The 12,463-nt window shown below is 43.1% G+C and overlaps 1 protein-coding gene across 1 annotated transcript in view; it reads right to left on the reverse strand.

Annotated features, from left to right (window-relative positions):
- LOC126156614 (uncharacterized) overlaps positions 1-12,463 on the reverse strand; it is an 81,665-nt gene that overhangs the window by 12,735 nt on the left and 56,467 nt on the right. Inside the window, exons 2-3 of the mRNA XM_049916321.1 lie at positions 9,229-9,416; positions 3,158-3,538 (exon numbers count right to left, since the gene is read on the reverse strand). Coding sequence (XP_049772278.1) covers positions 3,158-3,538; positions 9,229-9,416 — 569 coding nt within the window. The remainder of the gene's footprint in view (positions 1-3,157; positions 3,539-9,228; positions 9,417-12,463) is intronic.

A 12,463-nucleotide genomic window follows, 5' to 3' on the forward strand; every position in this document is an offset into this window, starting at 1 on the left:
TTAGCGTCATCGTCCCTCTGTTCTTTGTTTTAAGTTCCACGATTTCTATTCGCCATGTTACTCTTTAAGTCTCCGATTTTATCGCCTGTTTTTTATTATTTATTCTCTTCATCTTTCTCACAAAGTCTGTAGGCTGAAGAGCGGCATACTAAGCTGCTGCCAGCTTATGGTCAGACACCAGAGAGTCCACGACAAGGATTAAGTTATGCAACCGCCTTATGTCACACAAATACACAATCCAGTCACATTAATGTGGCCACCACCTGTGTTCGACGTCAACGTGCAATAACCACTCACAAATGTCAGATGGCAGCACTAGCCAGTGGATGGTATATAAAGCGTGTCAGGGATGTGAAAAACAGTGCAGTCGTTGTCGTAATGCGGAAACGGAGCAATTTATTTGACTTTCAAAAGGGCATGCTCATTGGCTTTTGGGCCATCATTTCTGAAAGGACTAAGTTTGTAAACTGTTTGCGTGCCTCCATGGTTAAAGTATGCCGTGTCTGGCAAAATAGCAGTATACAAAAACGGCGCTGAGGCATCTGTGGCGCACCAGAGGGGTGAACGACGGTTGCGGTGATGTGTATCGGCGAACAGACGTGCAACCGGTGACCAACTGACCGCCTAGATGAACCAAGGAGCTGTCAAATCGTTTCTAGGGGCTATCAACTCGTTTCCAAGGGCTATCAACTCATTTATAGGGCTATCAATTGTTGAGCAACTGACTGCCCAGACGGACCAAGGAGCTATCAAAACCGTCTCCTCAGCGACTGCCCAGGGAACATCGCTGTGTATGAGCCTCCACAACAGGTGTCTCACTCATGCATTCAGGCCGGCCGCAGTGGCCGAGCGGTTCTAGGCGCTTCAGTCTGGAACCGCGCGACGGCTACGGTCGCAGGTTCGAATCCTGCCTCGGGAATGGATGTGTGTGATGTCCTTACGTTAGTTAGGTTTAAGTAGTTCTAAGTCCTAGGGGACTGATGACCCCAGATGTTAAGTCCCATAGTGCTCGGAGCCATTTGAACCATGCATTCATGCTGACTGTTGTTCATCGGCGAAAAAGGCTCGAACTTGCGCGGCAATACCTCTAATGGACGTCTACAGAGTAGCGACAGGTGGCCTTTCCAGATGATCCACGTTTTATGCTGCATTGGACAGATGGTCATTGGCTTGTACGACCCCGTACCAAAAGTCGGTAGGGTTCATGGCGGAGGAGGGAGCGTTATGTTCAGGTAAATGTTTTTGTGGCATTCACTGGGTGATTTCGCAATTATGGAAGGCGCAGTGAATCAACACAAAAATATCTGTCCTTGGGGATCATGTCCACCCCTACACGCAGTTTTCTCCTTGGACATGATAACACCTACCAACAGGATAATGCAACGTGTCACATAGGTCGCAACACATACGTTGTTTGAAGAGCACTAGGATGACTTTACTGTACTCCTATGCCCACCAAACTCCCCGGATTTAAACCCAATAGAGAATCGGACTGATTCTGAACCGAGAAACCTGGCAAAGCTGGTCACGATACTGGAGTCGACATGGCCCCACTTTCCTGTCGGTAACTTCCAGAACGTCACTCTATTTCAGCACGTCCACGCTGCAAAAGGTGATTACTCAAGCTTTTGAGTTGGTCACGTTCATGTGACTGGACCTGTAGTTCTCCAAATAGACACCCATCCGCGAAACATGAATATAATCGGACACACGTATCCACTCTGCAGTGGGATGGTGTCTCAGGACGGTGCTTCTGCGAGTGTCTCAGGGTTAACGTACAGTTGCCACCAAGAAGATCTGTGCTGGACATTCTGTATGTGATATTAATCATCATTCTGTATGTTTAGGGTTATACGACAGATTGGTGCAAGTGAACATGGATGTATATTCCCACACAAATCTTCATGCTCCAGGTAATTATTGTAAAATTTCTACCAAAAGACCATTGCACACAGTTGTTAATCTGTGTTGCCTTCTACAGGGTGACCAACGAAGGAGTCCCAGATTTTAAAATTAAATAACATGAAAACAAAAGTCGATAGAATAATGCAGCAAACGGTATTACTATGATGGCTTTAAGAATTTTATACGGAAATTTCGAAACAATCTGTAGAGATACTGCTAAAAGATTGCACCGTATCTGGAGACTTTGGATTTTGAAGGGTATATATGTTTCTAGTATTGTGTGGGGGCTGGAACGCTTCAAACCAGTCTCTGCTGTAACTCTTTGGGCAGATTTCTTCGGACATTGCTGAGTAGACCCAGAAATTGTGGTGACATTGTCAGGAGTAACTACCGTTCGCCCGTGGCCAGCAGCCGCAAGTAGATCATCAAAGCCGCTTGCGTCTTCGAATTGGTGAATTTCTGGCGATTGGTTTTCGCATCTGGTCCTTTTTGAACATTAAACCGTGTTTGAAAACTGCTCTGTAAACAGTACTGGAAACTGGAAACACACGTTGTTCAGTAGAATGATTGATTTCAACTTCTTTCTTCCGCACGCTAACCTCCTTAAACGCTTCAGCGTTGAAAATGATTGCTCAAGGCTTCAGAGTACTATCTATAAGCACTAGGTATTGCGATTACAACGCCACGTGTTGGAAGCTTTTGTAACGACAACTTCCCCCCAAAGTACTGTATAAAATTTTTACGGCCCTCAAAATAAGCTTACAATTTGTTGCGTTTTCTATCGATCTTTGCATTAATGTTATTTAATTTTAAATTCAGGGAGTCCTTTTCTAGACATCCTGTATTTCTGTCATAGCTGTTGCCTAACCGTATTTGGGCTGTGTGACGACTCTGTACACTTGTTGTGTGCTAGCAGGTCACCTCACTGCATAACAGCAACTACTTTGTAATAGGGGCTTCTCCTCCTGCCTTTTCTGTGTGTTTGACACCAAGCAATTTGGTGGACACACGAGTTATGTTTAATAAAAAACATAATCAGCATCATGTTCATTCATCACTGACTGTCCTTTTGTTTAGCATGTATCCACCGTCTGTATGATACAGAGAATTGCATAGTGTATAACAGTCCACTTCCTTGCAAAATAACTTTTACTTAGTGATGTAAATGGCACCAAGAGGTTTCAAGAAAAAATAAATAAATAAAAATAAAAAACAAGTTAATGAGAGGTGACAATGGAAACAAGAGTCGCACCTTAGCGTGGATCCCCCTGCAGATGATCTCCAGCGCGAAGTCTACGATCTGGTCGAGGTAGTCGTCGTGCAGCTCGGCGTCGTGGCTGTAGGCAGCCAGCGGCAGCAGGAAGTGGCCGTCCCTGGCGGCCGGCTGCTGGGGCACGTGGTTCGAGTCCAGGAAGGGCGCGTAGTCGGTGAGGCGCAGCGGCGGCGGCCGGCGCCCCGACAGCGGGGGCGACAGCGGCAGCTGCGGGGGCGGATCGTTCACGAAGACGTCGACCTGCGTGCGCCGGTCGTCGCTGCCGAAGGCCGGGATGCTGTTGTCGTGCTCCTCCACCGTCTCCACGTCGCGGCCCTGCGGCGGCGACACGCGCACCGGCAGCACGTTCACGTTCACCACCTGTGCCGGCAGGGCACACTATTATACGCTGCCTGACAAAAGTGAAGCTCCCAGAGGGGGAGGAGGAAACGAAATGGAGCATCAAGAGCTGAGAACGATTACAAAATCGAGAAATACAAATAAAAGTGTATACATGACCTCTGTGAGCCTACAGAAATGACAATATCCCTACAGTAAAAGTACGGGAAGCATTGAAAACGGTTAATGTGAAAAAAAATGGATTAACTTGTTTAAAAGTTATACAAGAATACAAAAATAATTATTAAAGTGATAAACAGGGTACCCGAAGCATTTTCGTTAACACTGGTCCAAAAAAAGATTGAGTAAAGTCAACTACTTTGCTTAACAATATATATTATATAAAGATTTTATATAAAGATTTTAACTTTTAGTGACAACGGCCCCAAAAGCCTGCAGACTTACATATCTTCTCATACTGCCAATTTCCATTATTATAATTTTCTCCCCAACAATATATATGTAGTTACATTCCATCCTGGATTTTCTATTGTTTGACTACTTTGTTTAACATTTTTTCGGAGCAGGCGTTGAATGTCTGGTGCAGGAAATGCCCAGGCATGGGTGGAGATACTCTTCATTGCCTTTTATTCACAGATGGACAGGTAATGTTCTCTCAAGAGGAAGAGGATATAGCAGACACGCTGAGAAAATTTGAAGTGGAGTACATAAAACGGGGTTTGGGATAAATCTGGACAAGAGTCAGTGTATGTGTATGGCACAATATCTGGTGAAAACTGACGCAGAGGAAGGAGAAATAAAATCCTATAGAAGCTACAAATATTTGGTAACAATACAAAGTAATTCCTGTACGTGTAGCAAGGAAATCATTAATTGTTGATAACATTACTGGGAAACAGCCATCTGTCAGTTACGGGGAGCCGGAGGTGCCTATGCTGCCCATGTTAAAATCACTAAGTTTGAGGAACATTTATGAATAAACTACCAAATAGAAAAATTTGAATTTTTTTTACATATGGAGTGGTTTAGTATTGCAGTTATGACAGAGGGATTTTGGAGTATCTTTTCTAGTTTCCTTCCAATTATTTTTTTTATTAATGACCCAAATTCTTTTACAAATAATTGCTTTACAATTAAACTGAAATGAAACTACTGAACATATTACCAAATGGCTGTGTTACAATGTAAGTTTGACCACTAGGAGTGCTGTATAAAAATTTCATCTCTCTAGCTTGAGTGGATTTTGAGAAAATGTTCCTTATATTCGAAAAATTCTAATTTACGGGAAATGGCTATCAAAGTTTCTCAATACATTCCTGCACTATAGGATGGATTATCAGGGTCTTCTTCTTCATTCTCCAAAAGCTTCCTCTTTTGTCTTCTTTTCTGGCCTGTTGTTCCATCATACTTCATATGCCTTTCTCTTCTTTCTGCTCCTCTTATCCTTTCTCTGTCAATATTTCTTAGTGCTCGTACTGTGTTCACCCCAGCTGTAAATCCTAATGCCTTCAGAACTTCACACTTCACACTGTTCCCTTGGTTGTAGGTTGCTATTGCATCATAAATGCCAAAGTGCAGTGTTTTTACAAACACCCTTTTAGGAATCACTTTCCAAATCAAATTGTTTACGCTCTCATTAGGATTCTGCATCTTTCCGTGTAGACATTTGAGTAACAATTCTGGCTGTGCTAAGTCATGACAAACTGGTTTTATTGCATTTATCACAGCTGCTGGCAAACCATGTTTGTGATCACAGTCCTGTTTTGCATTATATTTGCACCAGGAATCTTTTGGGCACAGGCTGTGTTGAGGGTATTCATTGGAAGAGGCAGTATGAAGGAACAATGCCCACACTGCTTTTCGCATGTCACTAACATTACTCGTATTTTCCCTTTAGCATACCCATAATATCTCTGTAGACATTCAATCACCTCATCAGTAAGCCTGCCTCTCCATCCTATTGTCTTTCCATCACTGAGCTTACTTGAACACAAAGTTTGTTTGAGCCTTCGAAGCCGTGCACGGTGCACCCATACGCTTTTGCACATGCCCAATGCATTCCAACTTTTCAACTACAAATTCAGTTCTATATGGTTTCAGTTCACGTATAGTCTTGAAACCTTTGGAGTCACCATCCCCAAGGTAGTATTTGCTAGAAGATGTCACAGGGCTATGGCCAGCCATGTGTTGCTTAGCAGAAGAACGCACTGTTTCAGTAATTGTAGTATCGCAACTTGGTATTAGTGTTAATTTTCTTTTCCCTACGTTCTTCCTCTTCTTGTATACACGGTTACTAAAACGTGGCATCGTAACCAGAACAACGCTTTACACAAGAAGTGTAGTACTACCAACAACAGGCGCAACACTGAACTAATTCGAAACGGTAAACAGCAAAGAGACGATGTTCCGCGCTTTTAGCGCTTCATTTGTCACAGAAAACAATGTAGCCAACCCTTGCACACTCGCTGTATGCCTAACATAAGGCGCTGTAAGCGTAACAGGCCGAGAAAATCCCAAGCAGTTCGCCAGGAAGTCACGAGAGGGTGTTACATGAATTCAGCGGCCGCCCATTTCCTCTGCAGGCGTGGGGGAAAATGGTAATAACTCCACTTCTAGGGCGAGTAGAACAATAATTCAAAGTTTACATTAAAGAGGAATGTTCCAATTAATTTTCGGTAGCCAAAAAAAAAAAAAACTTAATTTTTTGGATTTGCTCCCCTTAAGCAAAATTAGTAAAAAACAGTCTCGATCGCACAGTCTTATATCAAAAATATGACCGGGTTCGGCATCTAGTAGTATTCGTCTTCAGATAATGTAGTATCCGGCTAACGATGATAACACTTGGAGCACCTGTACAAAACTGCCGGGGTCAGTTCAGACGGTGGTCTACTACTAGAGGCGGAAACCGGTCATATTTTTTAATAAAAGGCTGTGAGATAGAGACTTTTTTATTTTACTAAATTTAAGAATATTTGTTCCAGAATAGCAATGGGCAAGAGAGCTACTAACGTTTTGCGTAGGACAATATTAAATGCCGCCCGTTGTGGCCGAGCGGTTCTAGGCGCTTCAGTCTGCAACCGCGCGACCGCTACGGTCGCAGGTTCGAATCTTGCCTCGGGCATGGGTGTTTATGATGTCCTTAGGTTAGTTAGATTTAAGTAGTTCTAAGTTCTAGGGGACTGATGACCTCAGATGTTAAGTCCCATAGTGCTCAAGAGCCATTTGAACCACAATATGAAATAACAAGTATTCGGCTGGACACTAGGTAAAGAATATTTCACAATGTGATGGATAACTATTTCTGTATGGAGCTGGGATGTGGCTTCAAACAAGGAAAGTTTAATAACATATAATAATGACAATAATAATAATAATAATAATGGAAATGGACAGTATGAGAACATGTCTGCAATTAATGAGGCAAAATAAGAGTCGAAATGAGGAGTTATGAAAGCAAATGTAGATAAAGTGCTCCATAACAAAGGCTTAGGACAACAGAGCGCTTCAATGGTACGGGAACTTACAGGAAATGTCTAACCACTGATGGCTAAAGAAAATTTTAAACTGGAAGCCGCCAGGGAGAAGGACAGGAAGGTCAGCGCTAAGATGGGAAAAATACATACGCGAAACAATGGAAGACGGCATCTAAGACCGGAGGATTGGAACGAAAAGGCCTGTGGAGGTCAAAAGTGGCTACCTCCTAGGGGAAAGAAGAGGACCAGGAGGAAGAAAAAGAAGAAAATCGATCGAGTCAAATTTGTAAAAAACTTGGCAGTGTAAATCAACTTATCAGAAAATTACAACACCTCCTCTGCACTGAGTAGGTCGGGAAGAGTGTGATAAGGCCGTTGGATCCTCTCCTGAGGGATGCTGCCCCACGACTGTGTTAACTGTCCTTGGTATCCCAGATACTTGCACTGGGACGGAGGTGAAGCGCAAGCTTATCACATATGTTCTACTGGGGCAGATCTGTGGGTCTTGTTGGCCACGTGAGTACCCCAGCAACGTGCAGTGAGATCACAGAGACACGTGCGATGGGTGGACAAGCATTGTGCTGTTGAAAAATGACAACACAATGCTGTCTCATGAGAGGTAAATCACGAGGACGGAGGAACTCAGTGACGTACCACTGTGCCGTCAGAGTTCCCTCAATCCGTACCAGCTGTGACCAAAGTCATACCCGATGGCTCCCCAACCAAGACCAGGAGAAACACCTCTTTCCCCAGGTCGCCGCCATACCCTGCCACTCCAGACGCTGCTGTTTCTGCTGTGATGTTAACGGTAGTCTGCGCATGGGATGGTAATTTCCTAATCTGGGTGCTGCCAGCCTCTGACCAAGGCGCGGAATGACACAGAATGTTGCACGAAGTCCGTGACTTGTTCTCGGGTGACGGGTGCAGGTGCGAAGGGCTTACAATTTCCATGATGCACAATACAGTGAGCCTCTCTTATGTTCAGACGTGCTCCACCGGAACCTTGATGAATAAACTTGCCCTCAAGTTACCATGCAGTCTAATATCGCGCCATCCAATATCGCGCCGGCCGGCCGGCTGTATGGAGACCCACTATGTCCCTTTCAAACTCTGCCATGTGCTGAGGATACCCTCTGATATGAGTACGAGTCTTTCCGTGTGCTTCACAGCGCTCACTCAACATCTGATGTTGAAAATTTTGGAAATCTGTGGTAAGGTCTTACGGGACCAAACTACTGAGGTCATCGGTCCCTAAGCTCAAACACTACTTAATCTAACTTAAACTAACGTACGCTAAGAACAATACACACACCCATGCCCGAGGGAGGACTCGAACCTCCGACGGGGGTAGCCGCGCGAACCGTGACAAGGCGCCCCAGACCTCTCGGCTACCCTGCGCGGCTCTGGTGTTGATCATGCCCTTTGTATACCTTACATTAAACAGGAACGGCAGTACGAAATTCTGGTGACCGTTCTATACGTCACAGAGAATTACATCTCTGATCATTTACATACCCAGTGATGGTGTGCACGTGTACGAAGAGATACTGACATCGCACCATATTCTGAGTGCTTCACATTTTTGCCTCCAATTCATATTCGGATCCCTGTCTTCCACTTCCCAGCAGATTAAAATTGTGTACTGCTTTCGCTGATAATTCTCTTAGCGACTGAGCTTCGCAGGCGTAACCTGCGACCCACCTTCACAGCATCAGCTGTAGTAACGAACATCCTCTCCATTATATGACAGACAAATTATCACCTCCCAGGATTGTGTTTCAGCTAGGAGTTGAGCAAATGGGTCCGTGAAATAGGATTCACAAGTCGTCCACAATGAGAACGACGCTTTGAACTGATAGTGTGCGAACACTAGAGAACTGTAACTGTAATATCACTGGAGAACTTAATCAATAATATCCTTGAAGTTTCTCAACACAGCGACTGATGTTCAAATGGTTCAAATGGCTCTGAACACTATGGGACTTAACTCCTGAGGTCATCAGTCCCCTAGAACTCAGACCTACTTAAACCTATCTAACCTAAGGACATCACACACATCCATGCCCGAGGCTAGATTCGAACCTGCGACCGTAGCGGTCGTGCGGTTCCAGACTGTAGCGCCTAGAACCGCTCGGCCACAACGGCCGGCTAGGCGACGTTCTACAGTATTGCGCTATGCCAGATGAACACCCAGGAGTTGGTTGCAAGCTAGCGGTGCTGCCTCTGTGTGAGACTTGCCTGAACGACTCGGATGGGCCCCGCGGAGCTGTTGATGTAGCTGGCGTGCACCTTGCGGTTGACGAGTGGCGGCGCGCTGCCGAACATGGGCTGCGGCTGCGGCTGCGCCCACATGCCGGCGCCGCACTGCGCCACGCACGCCGCCGTCACCACCAGGAGCGTCGCCGTCTTCATGCCGTCCAGGGGGCCTGGAGAGCAAGCGGTAAAATACGTCACTCAGTGCCAAGTCTGATCAACTCAGTTACACATCTCATTTCCTACACTCACTGCCTGTCCTAGCACCCGTGTACCCGTGTGCAGGATACAGATTTGCAGAGTATCTCAGAACTCAGCATCAGATATTCAGTGCTGAGGACGAAGTTGAGGAACACAAATGGAAAAAGTTCGAAAGCGTCGTTCAAAATGCCTCAGACAAATACGGTCCGAGCAAGACCCACCGTGGTTTAATAATCGTGTTTGGGAACTGCTACATAAACAAAGAGAGCTTCATCACAGATTCAAGAAAAGTCAAAACCTAACAGACAAACAGAACTGAACGAACCGAAAATGAGCATAAGGAGGTAAAAGAGAGAAGCGTTCAATGACTTTGGGACGTGGCGTTACCAATAAAAAAAACCTATACAACCTACTTACGAAGTTTAAAATTTTGTTACCTGATCTGACTAAAAACGATAAGAGGTCTTACACAAATTCAGTAAGCTGGTCGAAGTCATCTGTTCAGTCACTCAGTGACCATGTAGGCACCGAAACGAAAGAGAACAGAGAGAAAGCCAAAATACCGAAATTGTTAGACCGCGGAAAACTGTAATACAGTCTAACCTTTCTAGCTTTTGTTAGCCTTCCATTTGATATTGGATTTTTATGCGGTATTGGAATTTTATTTTTTTCTCTAAGTTTTGAGGTTGATTGTAATTTCAATTATATTGGTGTGTTATTTACTAAAGTTTAAAAATTGCGATCACGCACAGTCAACCCAACCCTATCACTTCCCATTACGTCAGAGATTCCAAATGTTTTTCTATCTTTTGGTTGGACATTTCTATCGTCGAAATATATTTTTTCCGATAAAGTTCCATTAAATTTGTTCTTCAGAGGTAGATATAATCTGAACCCGCAACATTCTTCTGCTGTATATTCCGATTTCCATTTCTTCCTAAATTCGATAATTTTTCATTCTATTGTTTTACGAAGGTGGGCTCACAGCATGCAAGCGTTCCAACTACTTTTATAATTGCAAAATATGGTGGGCAGATCCTCCTATAACTGAAGAGCCTCTATTTCTCCTAATTATATGAAGTACGGTCAGTTAAAATCCTCATACGCATCACAGGTTCGTCTTAGGGAGCGGAATTCAAAAGACCCTAGTGAAACACTCAAGTACAGTGGACTTCACGTCCATGTGGTACCTAGAATAGTCTGATTTTTCTAAAATGAGCATGTTCACACAAATTTTCTCGCCCGTTGCGTGTTATGGCTTTTTTTTTTTTTTTTTTTTTTTTTGAAACAGCTGTCCTTATCTTACTAGATTTCAAATATGTTAAGCCGTGTTGATGAAGACACAAGCCACGTAACTTAAAGGGAGGGAATGTGTACCAACGTGAAACAAATATCGTTTTATCAGGAAAGTCAGACTAGTAAACCATTCATCCTCTTGACTGTGCTCAGCTATCTGTGTATGTTTAGAGATTTGTTGTATCTTACTGATTTCTTTTATCGACATCTTAGTTGGTCATGAGCAGTTCCAGAAAAAAATTCCGAGATGTTGACTCAATGGGCTGTTTTCTTTTCCTTTCCTTGGCTACTGTGAGGAAATAAGTACATCGTGGGCAAAATGAAATTGACCCGGAAAATATTTCATGCAGGTTAAGATACGCAAATTAATGTACATCATGAACATCAGGGGCATATGATCTCAGTTGGGATCCCTGTCTTAAGGTGTATGAAATATTTTCCGGGCCAGTTCCATTTTCCCAACCTGTATGATACAACCTTTGAGACTAAGCTAGTAATAGCAAATCAAAAGAAAAAAGCTCACAAAGAACATACGGTGTGTATAATGCTAGCAATAGCTACGTGATAGACTTGATAACAATCTTATTAGAAAAACAATAACTGCATTTTTTTGGATATGGATATCACTGCGCTAAAAACTTTACCATCTATGGTTTGTACTGAAAGCATCTGCCGAATAATTCTGCCTCAGTAATTATTAGCCGAACAGGAAATAACTAAATGAGAATAAACAAAAACGCTTGTATGATTACTAGAAGACTCGATTCTGAATTTCTTTATCAAGAAGAAGAAGAAGAAGAAGAATAAGAAGAAGTAAAAGGAACACACTGCCTTGTGGAATGCAACTGGATATTTCATAGACATTTTTACCGAACCAAGATAATAGAGACCATTAAAATTACTCTATTACATACTCTTTAATTTATTTCTTTGCTACTCCAATTAACTGACAGTCGATGGATGGGAAATGTTGTTTCCCCTCCTCTTTTTTAAAATTTGTTAACAGTACTCTATCTCACATATATCGTCATTATGCAAGTATAAAAATCAGTCCTGCTTTTACTTTAGTCTTTATCTGTTTACTGCCTTGCTTTCTGACTATTGCGGACGAGATTTAATGAAATTGATGTAGATAGTTCCTACGAATTAGTATGGGCAAAGGTCAAACTTGACAACTGGTTAACTCAGGTAATACAGTTCCCTGAACAGTTCAAAGGAAACTTGAGTCTCATTTCAAATAAGTAATCCACTGAAACAGTAATAGTTGGTGGTGACTAAACTCTACCCCAGATACGTTGGCGAAAATACATGTTTAAAGGCGGTAGTAGGCATAAAATATTTTCCGAAATAGTACTGAATGCTTTCTCAGAAAATTATCTTCACCAGCTAGTTCAGAAGCCATGTCGGGGTGTAAATGGCTGCGAAAACATTCTTTTACCTCTTAGCAACAAATAATCCTGACCAAATAGGGAGCATCATGACAGATATAGGTATTAATGTCTACAAGGTTGTTTATCTATACTAAATACCATAACATCAAAACCCACCAAAAAATAAACGCAAAATACATCTAATTAAAACACGCAGTAAAAATTCACTTGACGCCTTCCTAAGAGACAGTCTCCACTTCTTCTAGTCTACCTGGCTAAGCGTAGACCAGATGTGGTGCAAATTCACAGAAGCAGTATCGACGGCAATTTAGAAGTATATACCAAATAATTTA

The sequence above is a fragment of the Schistocerca cancellata genome, chromosome 2 (assembly GCF_023864275.1).
Source record: "Schistocerca cancellata isolate TAMUIC-IGC-003103 chromosome 2, iqSchCanc2.1, whole genome shotgun sequence".
NCBI lineage: Eukaryota > Metazoa > Arthropoda > Insecta > Orthoptera > Acrididae > Schistocerca > Schistocerca cancellata.